Below are 21,591 nucleotides of genomic sequence, written 5' to 3' on the forward strand. Positions count from 1 at the left end.
CTGATAAACAGCAGAGGGCGCTCTGACAGTATTCATAACTTACAGTTTATCACATTTTAGTTTAGTTTGACATTTTTACATCAGTAACAGCAGCTGTAACTTACATATTTAACATTATTTTGATTGTGTTTACGTTTCAGCTCTGTGTGTCTGAATTTGTGAAAAATCATATCTTGACCTGTCAGATCTTAACTTAGGACTAAAAGAGAGGAAGTTTCTGTAATTTGGGCCCTGGTCCATTTTATACATCAAAGAGAACTTTGCAAATCTCAAAATTGACATTTTTTTGTCATGTTTCTTATAGGATGACATACTGATGCATCCCCCCTCACATCAAGCAGGTTTTTCTCACCTCTGGATTACTAAGTAATGTCTGCAGCTCGATCTAAACGTGGTGATTTGACTGCATTCAGTTTAGAATGTTAGAATTGACTATAATCAGTCATACCCTGATAGCAAGAGGAGAGTGGACCACTGTCGGCCCACTGATGGCAAAGCTGGTGGTCCACTGGTGTTTTGCTCAGTGTTTTCTGGGCGGCCCAACAATACCAAGCAGAGTGTTAGACAAAATTCCACTTATGATCACTCATTTTCCCCTCACAGTCCAGTTTACCTATTTTTCCTTCCTTACTTTCTTTAGTTATACTTTGTAAATTAGTTTAGTGAATTATATTAATCTAGCGTAGTGTCATTTTCTATAACATGATTTTACATTAAGCCTTGTCATTTTTTTTCTCTCACTTATTTGTAATATTTGTCTAAGTTTATTTTCTAAAATAAAAGGCTCTGTGCATTTAAAATCTGTTTAAAGAGTTTAAAACTAAGTAGAGCTTGTATGTAGGACAGTAATCTGGGTGGTCCGGGGGTGGACCAACAGTGGTATACAGTGGGGTGCTGACTTTATCAAGCCAGCAGACCTGATAGATGCTTGCTATCTGGGATAATAGTATCCAATAATTTGTAAAGGCTGTTTTTATATGTAAAAATAGAAAATAAGCTTAATGTATTCCTTTTATTGTTTATATTCCACTGCTGTGTAAAGAGTTTCTCCAGTTACGTTGAATATTCAGTGTAATAGTCAATACTAAGTTACTATATTGTAATTTTAATCGTTTATTGATTTAAAAGTTTATTGGTACCTTCTTATTATTAAATTTAGCTATAATTTTTATTTAATTATAGCTTTTGATTTATTTTTTTTACTGTACAACTCAATCCCTGATTCCTGTATTACTTGGCAACATTGTAAATGAGGTTCTCCCTCAATGTATTCAGAGCTTAAATAAAGGTTGATTGATTGATTGTATTTATAAAAGTTATTGAATCAAGGTTAACAGTACTGTGAAAAAAGATATTTTATTCCTGGTCAAAACAGTCATTAAGTACAAGTTATTGATTTTTCAGGGGATATTTGTGTGGAGATTAGGTATGAGATAATCCACTTGCATAATGAAGGAGTTTCCAAAACTGATTAGAAGCTGCAGAGAAAATGTGACTCCTAACAACCACCTGGGAGACCTGGTAGACACCAAAACTGCCCCTATGAGATAAACAGCAAGCTGCTTCAGATCTGAAAACATCCACAGGTGTTTCTGTCCATCCTTGCACTGTGAGAAGACAACTCAGCCCTATGGGTCTGAAAGGATGTGTAGCTGCCAAGAAGCCTCACTGAGAAAAGGACATAGATGAGAAAATCTGCCCTAAAGCTCTGAAACTGGATGAGGCGTGGAGTGCAGATTTATGGACTGATGAATCTAAAATTGAGATCTCTGGTAGCAACAGAAGCTGGTATGTACTCCACCAAAGTAATAAAAGACTTTTACAGCCATCAGCCGAGCACGGTAGAGGATAAGTGCAAGTTTGGGATGTAGAAAAACATATGGAGTTGGTGATTTGTCCTTGACTGAAGGCGTCATGGATGCAAATAAGTAAAAACAAATTTTAATACAGCATGTAGCGCCCCTCTGGAAAACGTTAGAAATTAATTCTACAGCAAGAAAACAACCCTGAGCACACCGCTGTGAAGATCAAGACATGCTTTTATACAAAGAAACTGCTGGTGTTCTCAGAACAATGGACTGACCACCCCAGAGTCCAGACCTCAACATCACTGAATGTGTTTGGATTACTTCAGAAAATGATCAACAAACTACCAAGACTGAACTTTGTAACTGTGGCTCATGGCAGAAGGGTGGACAATAAATAATTTGTACTTAACAGCTGTTTTGACTGTTAAATAAATCAAGGGTCTCTGACTTTTGCACAGCACTGGATACCACTGGTCATTTCTTAATAATATATGGTTTAAATGGTTAACGGGCCTTCATGCCTCTGTGTAGGTGGTCTGTCCATCGCTGTTCCTGGAGAGATCCGAGGTTATGAACTGGCTCATCGGCGTCATGGTAAGCTGCCCTGGAGAGAGCTGTTCCTGCCCAGTATAAAGCTGGCACGCGAGGGCTTCCCGGTGGGCAGGGCACTGGCACAAGCCATCTACAGCAACCGAAACACCATCATCAGCGACAAGACCCTGTGGTGAGGATTAAGACACTTCTGCTGTTACCATTAGAGGAGCAATGGGACCTCTATATAGCTCCATCATATCCATAATACTGACTTCTCAAAACTTTTCATTACAAAACAGCATGTTTTCTTTGTTGGTTATCAATAACGTACCATATAAAAGGGCCCATATCATTGCTAATGAAATAAGAGAAAGACATTGCTAAAAATGCACCAATAAGAAAACAGCACTGCTAAAAATTCACCAATAAAAGAACAGCACTGCTACAAATCCACCAATAAGAGAACAGCACTGCTGAAAATCAACGAATAAGAGAACAGCATTGCTAAAAATCTACCAATAGGAGAAAGACATTGCCAAAAATCCACCAATAAGAGAACAGCATTGCTAAAAATCCACGAATAAGAGAACAACATTGCTAAAAAAAATCCACCGATAGGAAAACAGCGCTGCTAAAAATCAACCAATAAAAGAACAGCACTGCTAAAAATCCACCAATAAGAGAACAGCATTGCTAAAATCAACCAATAAAAGAACAGCACTGCTAAAAATCTGCCAATAAGAGAACAGCATTGTTAAAAATCCAATAGGAGAACAGTATTGCTAAATTCCACTAATATGAGAACAGCATAGCTTAAAATCCACAAACTGGAAAACAGCATTGCTAAAAATGCTAAAAATCTACCAATAAGAGAACAGCATTGCTAAAAATTCACTAATAGGAGAACAGCATTGCTAAAAATTCACTAATAGGAGAACAGCATTGCTAAAAATGCTAAAAATCTACCAATAAGAGAACAGCATTGCTAAAAATTCACTAATAGGAGAACAGCATTGTTTAACATCCACAGAACAACATTGCTAAAAGTCCACCAATAAGGGAACAGCCTCTCTAAAAACCCACCAATAGGAGAAAAACATTGCTAAAAATCAACCTATAAGAGAACAGCGCTGCAAAAAATCACGACCACATATTTACTTCCTTTTTTTAATAAAAGAGTTTGATGTGGTATAGAAACATGTAAACGCTCACCCTCAAAAGCAACTTGTTTACATGTATGTATATAGCCACCTTTTCAGCCTACAGTAGTTTAACTCCGCCTATTCACTGAAGTTATGAGGAGTGTTTCAACCCTGTCTGCTTTTTGAGTGAGACACAGCCCATCAGAGCAGAGCTCATTTACATATATCAGTCTTAAAGGCACTGTAACAAAAACTGCCTGTTTAATTCTAAGAGAGGTTGGAAAAATGGTCATATAAAAATGAATTATGACTCTTTCGTTCATAAAACCACACAAAATTTATTATTAGACCTCAGGAGGAAATAAAATAAATAAAAGTAGGTCAAGGTCTATTTTAACAAGGTCTATTTAGAACAAAACAAGATCACACATGTAAATATTTGTGCCACTTTTAGGGACAGTGCTATGCTAGGAAAGAATGCCCACTTTCGCTTTTTGTTGTAATGTCAGAACACAGACCTTTCAGGTGTTTAAAGCACGTTTAGGCCAAAAGAGTTTCAACAGTTTGGAAAAAAAATCATTATTTAGACGATAACCTGCTGTTCATACTGAGAAAGAGGCTTGATGAAGATGAAGCTGAGTGTTGAAGATAAATCAAAGACAGAGCTGCTTTACAATCAATGAATCTTTCTCTAATGTAGTTAAACAGTGAGAACTTACAGGGTGGTGGACCTACTGTGTTTTAGCTCTGTGTTCTGTGATGAAAGTGGAGACATCCTGCAGGAAAACGACACCATCACCTTCACCAAACTGGCCGATACATACCAAGAGATTGCAGACAAAGGGCCTGACGCCTTCTACAACGGCTCCATCGCTCAGAACCTCGTCAACGACATCAGGGATGCAGGTTGGGTGCCGTTCTGTTCTAATTGTTTCCACAGACAACTATAAAAGATATTGTATGCTAAAATCGTCAGTGCTCATGCAGGTTATGAAAGGTGTAAAATGAATGATTTAAGGAAAATTATGAGATGCTTATCTACTGAATGACTTTATGTCAAAGATGATGATAAAATAATAGACTTTATAATAAATAAGACTATGACTCAGTGAATATGTGATGCAGGTGTGAAACAGGTGTGTGTGCGTGTCTTCAGGTGGGATAATAACTCTGGAGGATCTGCTGAATTACACTCCTGTACTGAATGAAAGCCCTCTACAGGCATCGGTGGGCGATTTCACCATGTTTGTGCCCAATGCACCATCCGGCGGCCCCGTACTCACCCTCATACTCAACATACTCAGCGGTAAGATCAAAAACAATTACTGTTACATTCATTATACCTGCCCTCACAGTCATCTCATACAACAGGTGAACAGCACAGCAAAAAATCCACCAATAAGAGAATAGCATTGCTAAAAATCCACCAATAAGAAAACGGCCTTGCCAAAATTCCACCAAAAGGTGAACGGCATTGCTAACAATCCACCAAAAAGAAAATGACATTGCTAAAAATCCACCAGTAAGAAATCGGCGTTGCTAAAAATTCACCAATAAGAAAACAGCATTGCTAAAAATCAACCAATAGGAGAAGAGCATTGCTAAAAATCCAGCGATAGGAGAACAGCATTGCTAAAAATTCACCAATAAGAAAACAGTATTGCTAAAAATCAACCAATAGGAGAACAACATTGCTAAAATCCATTAATTGTAGGACGGCACTGCTAAAAATCCAGCAACAAGAGAACGGTATTGCTTAAAATCCACCAATAGGAGAAGGACATTGCTAAAAATCCACCAATAGGAGATCAGCATTGCTAAAAATCCACTAATAGGAGAACGGCATTGGTAAAAATCAATGAATACGAGAACAGCATTGCTAAAAATTCACCAATAGGAAAACAGCATTGCTAAAAATCGACCAATAGGAGAACAACATTGCCAAAAATCCACTAATAGGAGAACAGCATTGGTAAAAATCAACCAATACGAGAACAGCATTGCTAAAAATCCACCAATAGGAAAACAGCATTGCTAAAAATCCACCAATAGGAGAACAACATTGCCAAAAATCCACTAATAGGAGAACAGCATTGCTAAAAATCCATTAATAGGAGAACGTCATTGGTAAAAATCAACCAAAAGAAAAGAGAATTGCTAAAAATCCACCAACAGGAAAACAGCATTGCTAAAAACCCATCAATAGGAGAACAGCATTGCTAATAATTCACCAATGGGAGAACTGCGTTGCTAAAAATCCATAAATAGGAGAACGGCATACTAAAAATACACCAGTAAGAAAATGGTATTGCTAAAAATCCACTAATAGGAGAACAGCACTGCTAAAAATCTACCAATAGGAGAATGGAATGGCATTGCTTAAAATCCACTAATAGGAGAACAGTATTGCTAAAAATCCACTAATAGGAGAATGGCATTGCTAAAAATCCACCAATAGGAAAACAGCATTGCTAAAAATTCACCAGTAGGAGGATGGCATTGCTAAAAGCCCATTAATAGGAGAACAGCATAGCTAAAAATCTACCAATAGGAGAACAGCATTGCTAAGAATCCACCAATAGGAGAACAGCATTACTAAAAGTCCACCAATAGGAGAACAGCATTGCTAAAAATCCACCAATAGGAGAATGGCGTTGCTAAAAGTCCACCAGTGAGAAAATGGCATTGCCAAAAATCCTCCAATACGAGAACAGCATTGCTAAGAATCCACCAATATTAGAACAGCATTACTAAAAGTCCACAAATAGGACACCAGCATTGCTAAAAATCCACTAATAGGAGAACAGTGCTGCTAGTAATGGAGTAATAGCAGAACAGAATTACTCAAAATCATCATGATTTAATTTAATGAAATATTGGTTTGGTAAGTATTGGATTCGGTATATTGATTCGGTATAAATATTGATTTGATAAGTATTGGATTCGGTATATTGATTCGGTATAAATTTTGATTCGATAAGTATTGGATGGCAACTACAAGTAATGCTGGGCTTCCTTAAGGAGACAGCAGAAAGCAGTTAAGTCAAAACACTGAGAAACATAAAATCATCACTTACTGTAATATCATTTGTATTGTATTCAAATATTTAAGAGCAAATTTAACTCCCTGTTCACAGTCCAGATAAATGGCTTTTTAATATAGATTTTTGTCAGGTGTCCAAAACTTTTGCACAGACCTATCAATGCTTTTTTGCGCTGAACTTAAAGGTTTAAAGGCAAATCTGTCTAAAAGTGTCCAGATGCTGTGAGAGTGGTCAGCAGCTCTGAGCTCCAGTGTTGGTCTGCGGTGTGTTGTGTGTTTCTGCCGGAGAGCGTCCTGCGTGGATCAGTGGGACGAGACTGACTCCAAACTTTAATGTGACGGGTAATTAGAATCCGTCTGCCCGCCGCTCTGCTAACTCTCCGCCCACTCAGCTGCCCTCTGTCTCTCTCACCAGCGCCCGGCTGTAGCCTCTAATTGGACACAAACTGAGCTTGGAATAAAACGAACCCGCGCGTCAAAACCCTTTTTCACGGCTCCCCGGCAGCAGGAGATTCGCTTCAGCGGCCTGTCAGCTCAGATCCCTCATAAACTCTCAAAAAGAAAACCTCAAACGCCCGCGTCAGAACTGGGTTCTCTCCACTGATGCTCACACCACACCGCCGGGGCCACTGCCGAGAAGATTCTGTATCCTGGAGGTTCCTGGGAGAAATTGGTCACCAGTTCTGAGTCAAGATCAAGGGGCACGGTCAACCTCAAAACGTTGTACACTGTTTTGCTACAGATTCCAGGTTGGACGACATGTTTCGCTGAAATTGTGTGAAACGGTGTGCAGTGAGCCTCTGAGGTGTGTTTTCTTTCGTTTGATGGGCGTGTCATGGACCCAATCAGCAGTGACATGTATATAAACCCCGCCCTCTGGATTCTAATATAGTCTTTCCAATTGTGGCGGCTGCAGCTTGGTGTACACAACTACTGAAGACCTTAGAAGATGCATTTCAGAAGTGTGGTCATAAATAGGCCTAGGCAGCTCCTTGGTGAAGTTGCCTGTGAATGTTTGGGCTGATGTTAGCTGATCTTGCAAGCCAGATTTGTGCCTATTGCCAGAGAATCTGGAGGATTTTTGTTGGCTAATTTTGACAGGAAGTGGCGGTTTCACTAACACACAAACTGACCAATCATAGACTTCTGTTTATTTAACAAGATAACAGTAAGATGCCAAGCTAAGAAAAGCTAACTACAGGGTGCTAACTGATCTTAATATTGTTCTGCATCATTAAAGGCTTATTACATATTTGTTATTGCAAAACCTTATTATATATAATAAAACTTTGGGTCCACCAGTGAGCCCTGGCCATTTAAGGGATTAAAATAGTGTTTTTCTTAGTAAATAAAGTAAACCAGATAACGTTTGTGTGACCTGAGAGTCTGTTGGTAGTTCAGTCACTGAGCTGTAAGTTTGATCTTTAAACTTTTTCAGCTTCAGGAATTAAACACAAGCAGCTCCACTCCCAGATGATCAGGACAGGCACTGTCACTAACAGTCACTAACACCTTTCACCTTTCATACGTCTTATTCACTGCCCCCTTGTCACTCCAGAGCAGAATTAGATTATTAGGTAAAAATGAAATTATCCTCCCTAGCAGTAAAAGAGGCTTTGCAGAAAAATAAAGTTTTACTGAGCTTTCTAACAGTTTTAATAATAAGTGGTCTTAAATGCTGGAATCTATGTAAAACTGTAAAAGTGTCTGGAGCATTTATAATGTTTACATAATTTATAGTGTTTTTGGTGTTTATAGTGTCTATAGGGTCTAGAGTGTTTATAGAGTTTAGTGTATATAGTGTTTATAGCATTTATAGTGTCTATAGTGTTTATATCGTTTATAGTGTTTATAATGTCTATAGTGTTGTGTTTATAGTGTTTAGTGTTTATATTGTTTATAATGTTTATAGTGTTTACAGTGTCTATAGTGTCTATAGCTTTATAGTGTTTATGTTTATAGCGTTTATAACATGTATAGTGTTTATAGCATTTATAGTGTCCATAGTGTTGTGTTTATAGCTATGGTTACAGTGTTTACAGTGTCTATAGTGTCTATAGCTTTCTAGTGTTTATTATGTTTATAGTGTTTATAACGTTTATAATGTCTTTAGGGTTTATAGTGTCTAGAGTGTTTATAGAGTTTATAGTCTCTAGAGTGTTTATAGTGTTTATAGCGTTTATAGTGTTTATAGTTTCTATAGTGTTTATATCGTTTATAGTGTTTGTGGTGTCTATAGTGTCTATAGTGTTTATATCGTTTATAGCATTTATAGTGTTTATATCATTTATAATGTTTACAGTGTTTACAGTGTCTGTAGTGTCTACAGTGTTTATAACGTTTATAGTGTTTATATCATTTACAGTGTTTATAATGTCTTTAGTGTTTATAGTGTCTATAGTGTTTATAGCATTTATAGTGTTTATAATGTTTATAGTGTTTATAGCATTTATAGTGTCCATAGTGTTGTGTTTATAGCTTTAAGTGTTTATATCGTTTATAATGTTTAGTGTTTAAAGTGTCTATAGTGTCTATAGCTTTGTAGTGTTTATATTGTCTATTGTGTTTATAGTGTCTTTAATGTTTATAGTGTCTAGAGTGTTTATAAAGTTTATAGTGTCTAATGTTTATAGTGTTTATAGCGTTTATAGTGTTTATAGTGTCTATAGTGTTTATAGCATTTAGTGTTTATAGCATTTATAGTGTTTATATTGTCTAGTGTTTATAGCATTTATAGTGTCTACAGTGTTTATAACATTTAGTGTTTATAGTGTTTATATCGTTTATAGTGTTTATAATGTCTTTAGTGTTTAAAGTGTCTAAAGTGTTTAAAGCGTTTATAGTGTCTATAGTGTTAATAGTGTCTATAGTGTTTGTTGTCTTTATAGTGTTTACAGTGTTTATATCGTTTAGTGTTTATAGTGTCCAAAGTGTTGTGTTTATAGCGTTGTGTTTATATCGTTAAGTGTTTATAGCGTTAAGTGTTTATAATCTTTAGTGTTTAGTGTCTATAGTGTTTGTTATGTTAATAGTGTTTATAATGTTTATAGTGTTTATAGCATTTATAGTGTCTACAGTGTTTATAGCGTTTATAGACTCTATAGTGTTTATAGTGTCTGTAATGTTTATAGTGTTTATAGCGTTTATAGCATTTATAGTGTTTATAGCGTTTAGTGTTTATATCGTTTATAGTGTTTATAGTGTCTGTAGTGTTTATAGCATTTATAGTTTCTATAGTGTTTATATCTTTTATATCATTTACAGTGTTTATATCATTTATAATGTTTACAGTATCTATATCATTTATAGTGTTTATAGTGTTATTAGTGTTTATAGTGTCTATAGTGTTTATAGCGTTATAGTGTCTATAGTGTTTATAGTGTCTATAGTGTTTATTGTCTTTATAGTGTTTACAGTGTTTATATCGTTTAGTGTTTATATCGTTTAGTGTTTATAGTGTCTATAGTGTTTATAGCATTTATAGTGTCTAGTGTTGATATCGTTTACAGCGTTTATAGTGTTTATATCATTTATAATGTTTGCAGTTTTTATAGTGTCTATAGTATTTATAGCATTTATAGTGTATATATAGTGTTTATAGCATTTATAATGTTTATAGTGTTTATAGTGTTTATAGTGTCTATAGTGTCTAGAATGTTTATAGAGTTTATAGTGTTTCTAGCGTTTATAGTGTTTATATCATTTATAGCGCTTATAGTGTTTATAGTGTATATAGGGTCTACAGTGTTTATAGAGATTATAGTGTCTATAGTTTTTATATCATTTATAATGTCTATAGAGTTTATATCGTTTATAGTGTTTGTAAGGTCTATAGTGTTGTTTACAGTGTTTATAGTGTTTAAGTTGTTATAATGTTTAGTGTTTACAGTGTCTATAGTGTCTATAGCTTTATAGTGTTTATGTTTATTTTTTTACATTTTTATAACATTTATAGTGTTCATAGTGTTTATAGCATTTATAGTGTCTATAGTGTTTATAGTGTCTATAGTCTCTAGAGTGTCTAGAGTGTGTATAGAGTTTATAGTGTCTATAGTATTTATAGCATTTATAATGTCTATAGTGCCTGTATAGTTTATAGTGTTTTTAGTGTCCATAGTGTTGTATTTATAGCGTTGTGTTTATATCGTTTATAATGTTTACAGTGTTTACAGTGTCTATAGTGTCTAGAGTGTTTATAGAGTTTATAGTCTCTAGAGTGTTTATAGTGTTTATATCGTTTGTAGTGTCTATAGTGTCTACAGTGTTTATAGCGTTTATAGTGTTTATATCATTTATAGTGTTTTTAGTGTCTTTAGTTTTTATAGTGTCTATAGTGTTTATAGCGTTTATAGTGCCCATAGTGTTTATAGTGTCTGTAGTGTTTATTGTCTTTATAGCATTTGTAGTGTTTATATCGTTTGTAGTGTTTATAGTGTCTATAGTTTTTATAGCATTTATAGTGTCTATAGTGTTTATGTCATTTATAGTGTTTACATCATTTATGATGTTTACAGTGTTTATGGTGTCTATGGTGTCTGTAGTGTTTATAGCATTTATATTGTTTATATTGTTTATGGTGTTTATAGTGTCTTTAGTGTCTATAGTGTTTATATCATTTATAGTGTCTATAGTGTTTATAGAGTCTATAGTGTCTATACAGTTTATAGTGTCTAGAGTGTTTATAGTGTTTATAGTGTTTATATCGTTTATAGTTTTTATAGTGTCTATAGTGTTTATATAATTTATGGTGTTTATATCATTTATAGTGTTTATATCACTTATAATATTTACAGTGTTTACAGTGTCTATAGTGTCTAGTGTTCATAGCTTTTATAGTGCCCATAGTGTTTACAGTGTCTTTAGTGTCTATTGTGTTTATAGCATTTATAGTGTTTATATAATTTGCAGTTTTTATAGTGTCTATAGTTTTATAGCATTTATAGTGTCTATAGTGTTTATATTGTTTATAGTGTTTATATCATTTATATTGTTTATAATGTCTATAGTGTTGTGTTTATAGCGTTTATAGTGTTTATATCGTTTATAATGTTCACAGTGTTTACTGTGTCTATAGTGTCTATAGCTTTATTACGTTTATAACATTTATATCGTTTATAGTGTTTATAGCATTTATAGTGTCTATAGTCTTTATAGTGTCTATAGTATCTAGAGTTTTTATAGAGTTTTTAATGTCTATAGTGTTTATCGCATTCATAATGTCCATAGTGTCTATGGTTTTGTGTTTATAGCGTAAAGTGTTTATATCGTTTATAATGTTTACAGTATTTACAGTGTCTATAGTGTCTATAACTTTATAGTGTTTATAGTGTCTATAGTGTTCATAGTGTCTATAGCGTTTATAGTGTCTATAGTGTTTATATTGTTTATCGTGTTTATAATGTCTATAGTTTTTACAGTATCTCTAGTGTTTATAGTGTGTATATTGTTTAGTGTTTAGAATGTCTATGGTGTCTATTGTGTTTATAATTTTTATAGTGTTTATAGTGTGTATGGTATCTATAGCTTTTATAGTGTCTGGAGTGTTTATAGCGTTTTAGCAGTTATCGTGTCTATAGTGTCTACTGTTTTTATAGTGTTCCTAGTGTCTATAGTGTCTATAGTGTTTATGATGTTTATACTGTTTATAGTGTCTGTAGTGTTTATAGTGTTTGTAGTGTCTATTGTGTTTATAGTGTCTATAGTATCTATAGTGTTTGTAGTGTCTATTGTTTTTATAGTGTCTATAGTGTTTATCATGTTTATAGAGTTTATAGTGTTCATGTTGGTTGAACTGCAGCTGAAATGCTGCTAGTGTGTTTGGTGGGGTAGTGATTGGTGTGGTAGAATTGTGGTGTAATCGTTGTCTCATAGATTGTTGTGGGTGGAAGGAGGTGGGAGTGCACATCATGTTGCAGTGCAAGCTGGGGATTCTAGTGCAGGTTGTAGTATAGTGCATTGTGCTAATGGAAATAGAAAATTTAAATAATTTTACAGGCCAGATATAATTGTATTGCAGGCCTAATCTGGCCCACAGACTTTAAAGTAAACTTATGATTTAAAGTAAGTCTGCATTTTTTTATATCATAATCTTTAGCCTATGCTAGGACACTAGCATGTACTGAAACATATTTACAGCCAAGATTTAAAAATTTTATACTAATAAAATGTTGTGGCTTCTAAACGTGGTTTGACTTTTGTCGAAACTGTAAAAAGTTTTACAGGAAAATAGACTACACTGTAAACAAATCTGTAAAAAAAAACTGTGTAAAGTTTGGCAGCAGACAAATCCTGCTCAGTAACAGTAAAAGTATTCTCAATGATAGTAAATATCTGTAAAATTACAGTTTGAATTTCTTAATGCCTACCTTTATTGTAAATCAAGTTTTACTAGTTCAAGTACTGATACCATTTATAATAATAATAATAATAATAATAATAATAATAATAATATAGGCTTTGAAATATATACAAACATCTGTGAAATGTAATATACCTGTTTTTATTTTTATATAAAAACAGGTATTGACCCTTTCATTATTAAAGTGAAAATACTTTTTTTCTACAGTGTATGTTTACAGTACTTTGTTTGTGATTAAGTTGCTAATAACACTGTACATTTCCAGCCTTTTTAAAGTGGACTAATTCATCTCTGATAAGAATTCTCTATTTAAATTTTACAAAGTAAAAATCAAATCCTCGCTAATTCTTTTTCAAAGAAATCAGATAACGTCAGAGCGGTGTAATAAAGGGTTTGCTTCTCAGCTTGTCACTAATGAAAAGAAATTTGCATTTCATGTTTTTTCACTGTTCTGATTGCTTTAATATCTGGCACCGAATGTTCTCCACCGTCACCCTGAGGACAGGAATAAAACCCCAGCAAAGCAAAGGTCTCATTAGCTTTCTCTCTCTCTCTCTCTCTCTCTCTCTCCTCTCTCTCTCTCTCTCTCTTTCTGTGTTTTGTCAGCAGAGTTTAATAAGTAGTGAACTACCCACAGAGCCTCATTCATGACTCAGCGGACTGAGTGGAGTATAAAACATGCTTTTCTTTGAAACAGTAGAAGCTTATGTATTAAAAACACTGTGTGGCAGTTAAAGTAAATGATTAAGTGATTAAGTAAGGAAATGTTTCTGTGTCTGATTAACGCTAATCAGACCTGATCTCACCAGCTAACCCCGTCAACATCTTACTGTCTCTGGGGGTAGATAGAAGAAGTGATTACAGGGCAAATATGGAAAACCACTTTTTAAAGTTGAAAGTTGTTAAAGTTTTAAAATGTACCGTTCACTCCTCAGTCCACACAGTCTGTATGTGGAAGCTAAGCTGAAAAAAAACAAGCCTTGTTGAATTGATTGCTTTTGTGATGTTACAAAAACCAACAGTTACATATTTCCACCTATTCATTCTACAGCAGTGAAGCCCAGCCCATTTAGCCTACTGCAGTTTGACCCCACCCACTGACACTGACATTATAAAGAATGCTTTTTGAATGTGGCGCAATCCAGAGCAGCCAATCAGAACAGAGCTCATTTACATACATCATAAAGGCTTGTTTTTGGTACAAAAAGCAAAGAAACATTATAAGTGGAGATGGGCTCTTTAAACTCCCACTGCTGTACGGCTCCTCCTGCAGGTTACGGCTTCTCAGCAGAGAGCGTCTCCAGCACCGAGAAGAAGATCCTCACCTACCATCGCATAGTGGAGGCTTTCAGATTCGCATACGCCAAGAGGAGCGTTCTGGGAGACCCCAAATTCCTCAACATCGATGAGGTACACTGTAGTAAAACGTTGACATTTACTCTTTACATGGAAGAAGAGCTACATGAATCCTTCACAGGAGAAAAAGAAGAAATAACATCACTGCTACTCATAAACTCCTTAAATTGTAGGCTTATTATTCAGTTATAAATCTTAAGACTTATTATTCAGTAACCTCTATGAATTATTCAGTATCCACTACGAATTATACAGTATCTATTTTCAATTACTCAGTATCTCCTATGAATTTTTCAGTATGTACTATGAATTGTTCAGTAACTACTATTAATTATTCAGTATCCACTATGAATTATTAGTATCTACTATGAATTATTCAGTATCTACTATTAATTATTGGTATCTACTATGAATTATTTAGTAACCACTTAATTATTCAGTATCTACTGTGAATTATTCAGTATCTACTATGAATTATTCAGTATCTGCTGTAAATTATTCAGGATCTACAATAAATTATTCAGCATCCACTATGAATTATTCAGTATCCACTATGAATTATACAGTATCTATTTTGAATTATTCAGCATCCACTATGAATTATTCAGTATCTACTATGAATTATACAGTATCTATTTTGAGCATGATTATTACTTTGCATGATTAAAGGGTTCTGTGTACAGTGAAAGGGTTCTTCAGATTGATGAAGAATGTGTTGTTGGTTCTATGTAGAACATTTCTGAAAAGAGTTTATAGAGCCCCAAAAAGGGTTTTGCTATTGTTACAACATCGAACTTGTATCAATAGAGGAGCCTACTTGGTGCTATATAGAACCATTTACTTTACAAAAAAGCCCTTGACGAACCATGTGTATTATGTATTAATTCAGTATCTGCTGTGAATTAAAACATATATCACATGCATGTATTTTTGTTCTTTATATGTATTGATTCCTCAGGTTAACATTTAACTGTGATTTCTCTGGTTTTAAATTTTCTCTCATGTTGGATGTAATTTAGAAAAAGTTTTTAAACTGAATTTTGTTCACATTATTATTGTACAGATGTGTCGTTTTAAAGCAGATAGAGGCTCAAAGCCACTGAACATCAGGCTGCAATAAAAGAGAATCATTGTATTTCTTGCTAAACCCAGAGTCGTGATGGTAAGGCCTCACTGTGTGGTCATTGCTTTTGGTCAGCAGCTGTGTGTTATTATTTTGTCTTCATAAGGCTACTGTAATGAGCTGCTTCTCTTTATTCCCAGTTCATCCAGAACATCACCTCAAAGAGCTATGCCGATGGCATCCGACAGAAAATCACAGACGACTCCACGCAGCAGGAGAGTTATTATGAGCCGGAGTATTACATTGCAGATGATCACGGCACCTCGCATCTTTCTGTAGTGGCGGAGGATGGCAGCGCGGTGGCTGCCTCTAGCACCATCAATCATTAGTGAGTGATCAATGCAAATGTCAGTTTATTTCATTTCATTATTTATGTTTAACGACAGGAACCAACAGACAGCGTTTATCTTCAGTTAACCTGCATAAGGTCCAATAAGGTTAACGACCGTTTACAGCTCCACTCAAAAGTTTGGACCCACCTGACTGTATATTTTTCATAATTTTAAGGCTCATAAAATACAGATTTCTTGTATTTTAGTCTGCTTTTAAATGTTTGTGTGTTTTTATAAACCAAAATGATCATTTTCCAGCTTCTCTTTATCCCTTAGAATTAAACAGGCTATTTTTTTTACTGTCCCTTTAAGAATGTATGTAAATGAGCTCAGTTCTGATTCGCTGTCCTGTATTATACCTCATTCAAAAAGCATTTTGGACTAAAACACTACTTATAACTTTGGTGTGTATGGGTGAGGCTAAACTGCTGTAAGCTGAATGGGTGGGGCTAAACTGCTGTAATGCTATGTGTGTTGTGATTCCTCTCCATTCCCTCAGCTTCGGCTCCAAGGTCATGTCCCCCTCCACGGGCATCCTGCTTAACAATGAGATGGATGACTTCAGCTCCCCTCTGATCACCAATGGCTTTGGAGTTCCTCCTTCACCAAACAACTTCATTGAACCCCGTGAGGAATTCTCCTCTAGTCTGTTCCTGGAAGCTTTTGTTGTGCTGTACTGAAGTCATTTGCTGTACAGCAGTGGATCTGTATTAATAGTATAGAATCATACAGTTTAGTCATATGGTGTACTCATGTAGTGTAGAGACATATGGAATAGTCATATAGTGTGTAGTGTCATATGGTGTAGTGTCATATAGCGTAGAATAATATAGTGTAGAGTAATATAGTGTAGTGTCATATAGTGTATAGAGTCATAGAGGCAAGGCAAGTTTATTTATAGAACAACTTGCATTCACTGCTGTCATTTAAAGTGCTCTACAAATGAGAAAATGCAGTCATTTAAAAAAGTGAAGGAGAATAAAAATTAAAACATGATTAAAACAATAGATTTAAAAGAGAAAATGGTTAAATTAAAAATCAAACTAGAAATTAAGTAGGATAATTAAAAATCAAATAAAAAATGTAAACATTAATATAGTGTAGTGTCATATGGTTTGATTAGATTCTTTTTACTGTGTGTGTTTTAGATAAGAGACCCCTGTCCTCGATGTGTCCTGCTATCCTCTTTAATAAAAACAACAAAGTCGAAATGGTGGTGGGTGGCTCAGGTGGGACACAGATCACAACGTCAGTTGCTGTGGTGAGTCATGTGATGTAGCCATGTAACAGTTCAATGAAAAATCAAACTAACACTGTTTTCCCTATTATCTCAGAAGTAGTTGATTAGCTGTAAAATCTTGAAATCAGAATTTAGTCCATGTTTATAGATAACAGTGAGTCCTACAGTGTCAGAAACCACATCATCAAGTCTGTTCGAGATACTGAACATTTACACATTGGCCAGTGTGCAATGATTCAGGTATGCATTAGCACTATGCTAACATGTGCAGCATAAGGTTCCATTACATTTACATTTATAGCATTTAGCAGACATTCTTATCTAGAGCGACTTACAAAAAGTGCTTTGGCTATCTAGAGAAAGTATCTTTGCTAGTTACAAATAGGTTAGAGAGAAAGCCAGTCCTGAGCTCAGATACTGCTAGAAACAAAAGCCCATGTTGGTACCTAGAGAAAAAGGAACAGAATTAAACACAGCGCATTGCAATACATTTCAATACATTATAATAAATACGTAACTCAATGCTCACTTAAGTGCTGTTAAAAGAGATGTTACTTCTTACTGCTTAGCGACATTAGCGAGACAGAGCTAGAAGTAAAGAACAAAACTTAAGATGCCAAACATGTCTTGGCTGATCGACTGGAGTGGTGAAGGGAAACCGGCGGAAATCGATTTTTATTCCTTTAAAATATGAAGCAGTCTGTAGATAAAGCATGCGGTCCCATGTGATCAGTAACGCGACATGCTCTGTGTTGATGTAGGTGATCCTGAACTCTCTTTTCTTCAACTATGATCTGAAAAAAGCAGTGGTGGAACCCAGAATCCACAATCAGCTCAGCCCAAACGTCACTGTGCTGGAGCCTGGCTTCGATACGGTGGGTGGATTTGCCATATTGTGTTAGACACAGGACTAAATTAGGGTAGCAAAGGCAGTGATAGTTGACACTGACAATATCAGCTAACTAGCCAACTCAGAAGGTACAAAATACAAATCAAATTTGGCGCATGAAAATATATAGGTAGGAGAGGAAATTCACCAAGAATACACTATGGACAAATTTTCCAGACCCAATCTAAGCCTAAGCCAAAACTAAAATCAATTTTAATTGGCACTATTGGCACTACATGTCCAAAACATCAAGCAGCATGAGTTCTGCAGGAGTGCTGCTGTGGGAAACAGCATAAATTAGCACAAATCTTTAAATTCATCTTCTAAACTCTGGAATCCCCTGAAAGAGCTCACAGTGGAGCTTCTGCTCAGATTCCTGTTGGGGTTTTAGGGCATGAATTAGAATGAAGTGTTTCTGCAGCCTACACACCAACACTTACAGGACCTTCTGAGAGAATTCTAGTAAAAACAGGGAAAAATTCCAGCTGCCTAAACACTATTCTGTCCAAAGATTTGTAAGCTCCAGCGTTTCTTCTAAAATGAGGGGTACTAACAGGGAGATTGTTCCCCTATGCTGCAGCAACGACCTCTACTTATCTGGGATGGTTTTACTCTAGATGTTGGAACATTGCTGTGAGGATTTGACTCAGCATTAGCGAGGTCAGGTACTGATGTTGGATGGTCAGTTCTGGATCACTCCAACTTCACCCAAAAGTATTGGATGGAGCTCCATCACTCCAGAGAACACAGTTCCACTACTCCACATTCCAATCCTGGGGGCTTTATATCCCTGTTGCTATGGTAGCTGTTGTGAAGCTAACCAGCTGCTATCACAAACATTAGCAAACAGGACAAAACAATGTTGACCTATTGGTTCTGTGAAACAGCAAAAATAAGTTAATGTTGCTCAGCGGTCAAGCAGAAACAGAGCAGCCTCCTCATCCCTTTTTATGCCTTTCGGCTCTCGATTAAGCTGAAGTGGCTTCTTTTTTCTAGCTTCTTGTTCGAGTTTTCCCATTCCACCTCAAATGTTGCAACAGTTAGGCTATGTTCAGGTGCCTCAGCGTCTTCTTCGAATTTTCCCGTTCCACCTTAAATGGTGCAACAGTTACATTCATGTACCTAAGGCATCAAAAAGAACCTGCTGTGCAATTTAAGGTGGAAGAAAAAAATGTGAATAGGAAGCCAACTTCAGCCTCATTAACTTTCAGATTTCTTTTCATCGCTGAAACACCTCAATGTTAACATATCTTTTGGCCCTTAATTGATCTAAGAGCCTATTTCTCAGTCTTTGTTCAGATCTTCTCCTCTTTGGCTGTTTCTCTGCAATCTTTCCTTCTTAGCCCCTTGTAACTGATTGGGTGGTGTGGTGTTGTGCCACTTTGTTCATTTCGCATTTACAGAGCCAGGGCTGTGTACAAACATTGGATTTTTTCCAGCAGGCAAACAGAACAGAGATATTGGACTGTGAGGAAATATTCACTGAATTTAACAAAAAGTGTATCGGACTTAAATCATATACTGCACCTTTAAATGTTCGGAACGTTTTATTTATTTCATCATTGCCTGTTCCAAACAGAAGTGCTCAAAGTACACAACTTATATACTGGAGTGAAAGTAGAGAGACTCTCAGTAAAATATCATTCAAGTAGAAAGTCCTCTATTTGTACGGCATTTCATATTTAAAAACGTGTCTATATCAGCCATGGGTGACCTTAGAGTAGCAGAATTTACACCTGTCGGGATATGTTTGGACAGATATTGTATACTGCAACACTGATAAGATAGGGGTCATATCTGTACAGGGCTTTACAGGGTTAATAGAGCTGTTAGTGCATGTATGCTGACTCAGAACCCGTGTTCTTCTTGAGAACCATGCTCTTATTTTCCTTCCTCTCTTATCTGTTGTCCTGTTCACATGCGCAGTAGTTCAGTGTATGTGACTGTGTCCCCCTGCAGGCTGTGTCAGACGGTCTGGCTCAGAAAAACCACATCATTGAGCAGCTAACATCGTCTGGCGCCGTAGTCCAGGCCATACGAAGACAGGGAGAGCTCCTGGAGGCCCAGTCTGACCCCCGAAAGGGAGGTTACGCTGCAGGGTACTGACTGAACCACTGGCCAACGTCTATGACCAACAGGTCTGCAAAGTCACCAAGCAAGCTCCTCTACCAGATCCATAAGCTTCAGACAGAGATCCGCACCCTCACTCGGACCGAAGGACAAAACAGAGGAGCAACTGTCACTTCACTGATGATCCACTCTATTCCAGCCCTTTTGTTCCACATGCACTGACCGAAACACACTGCACTTTAGTTCTTCAGCGCTGGATATAGCCGGCCAATCACCGGACACAAAAGACCCTCCCAAATTTGTGGTGTTGTGTACATGTGTCACACTAAACGCACACTAAACACATCCTTCTCTTAATACCACACGGCAGCACTATTAACCAAAAAAATGTGTAAAAACTATATTGAAATAAATAAAAAAGTTTGTATCCCACAGTTCAGTGCGTTGGTTCTAAAGTTCTATTTTAGGAAATTGAAAAAAAAATTAAACAAATCAAAGTTTGTATCCCACAGTTCAATGTGTTGGCTGTAAAGTTCTATTTGTTTAGCTGTTGGAGACACTTTTCATGACTAGTTGTCTCCAATAATTATTGTCATTTTGCATTTTTCAAAATTAAATTCAATCATATTTATGTAGCGCTTGTTACAGTGGGTGTCACAAAGTAGCCTTATAGTAAATCCAGGTCCGAGGCCCAAATGAGTGTCGCCAAGACGGAGCAGCAGGAATAAAGAATTTGGAACAGCTTGATTTATCTATAAACATGGACAAATTGTTTTAGCATAACTTTAAACAGTAGCAGCAGCCATGAATTCTTAGTGTTGTCTGTACTTTAGTCCATTTTTATATACAACAATGTGTCATTCGGTGTCGGAAACGCTGCAAATAATGACTCAGATGTTCCCCATACTAATTGGTTGGGTATACGCTTCCATTACTTGTTAACTACATTAGCCTTGTGGCTCCAGTGCTAAAATTAAAGATGCTAACTCCAGTCTTTGCTAAGGTAAATCTGAGTTATAACTGAAATTTGGCTTTAAGCTGCTGTCAGTAAAACGTTATGCTGTTATGCGCTGAGGCCAGATGCGCATCATTTTTAACCACCACTGAAATCTCAGTATCAAATTCTCTTATCTAGTTCACAGGATGTGATCTAATTTTAGAGCACTGCTGGGTGAACTGAGGAACTCACATCTTCTGTGTTTATATTTTTAGATCAGCTTCAAAGTCTAATCAAAGCCTGAATCATAAAAAACAACACTCGTTTTTCTCATGGCCTCCTTTCACACCTCAGCCTTTCTCCGAGAGCTGATGGGAACTTCTACTGGAGCTAAAGACAAATCCTTTAAGAACTTCTCCAGAGTGTGCTCAGTAGCAGAGTGAGGAGCTCAGCCTCTCAGCAGCAGAGCCACCAAAGATCTGCAGACCTAACCGTCATCACTGCTGCTACTCGTACAGCCTTTCATGAACCACAGCTGCAGTAAAGTGATAAAATAACTCATATTAATCAAAAAAAGAGTGCAGAGAAAATTAACCCATTCATGTCCAATCTAGTATGATGAAGAAAAACGCCACAGAATGTGTTCTGATTGGTCTAAAATGATAAAATTGTGTGTCGTTACAACTTCAACAAACATCTAACACATTTTTATTTTTCTGATTTACATTTTTTATGTTTATTCACAATCAAATTCTGATT

General features: G+C 36.0%; 1 protein-coding gene across 1 annotated transcript in view; it reads left to right on the forward strand.

The window, feature by feature from the left end:
* ggt1b (gamma-glutamyltransferase 1b) overlaps positions 1-20,329 on the forward strand; it is a 29,519-nt gene extending 9,190 nt beyond the window's left edge. Inside the window, exons 5-13 of the mRNA XM_036594647.1 lie at positions 2,340-2,532; positions 4,230-4,390; positions 4,641-4,790; positions 14,159-14,295; positions 15,505-15,692; positions 16,196-16,323; positions 16,845-16,957; positions 17,698-17,811; positions 19,785-20,329. Coding sequence (XP_036450540.1) covers positions 2,340-2,532; positions 4,230-4,390; positions 4,641-4,790; positions 14,159-14,295; positions 15,505-15,692; positions 16,196-16,323; positions 16,845-16,957; positions 17,698-17,811; positions 19,785-19,931 — 1,331 coding nt within the window. The 3' untranslated portion in view covers positions 19,932-20,329. The remainder of the gene's footprint in view (positions 1-2,339; positions 2,533-4,229; positions 4,391-4,640; positions 4,791-14,158; positions 14,296-15,504; positions 15,693-16,195; positions 16,324-16,844; positions 16,958-17,697; positions 17,812-19,784) is intronic.
* Positions 20,330-21,591: the final 1,262 nt, after the last annotated feature.

This window comes from Colossoma macropomum, unplaced genomic scaffold (assembly GCF_904425465.1).
Source record: "Colossoma macropomum unplaced genomic scaffold, Colossoma_macropomum, whole genome shotgun sequence".
Classification (NCBI taxonomy): domain Eukaryota; kingdom Metazoa; phylum Chordata; class Actinopteri; order Characiformes; family Serrasalmidae; genus Colossoma; species Colossoma macropomum.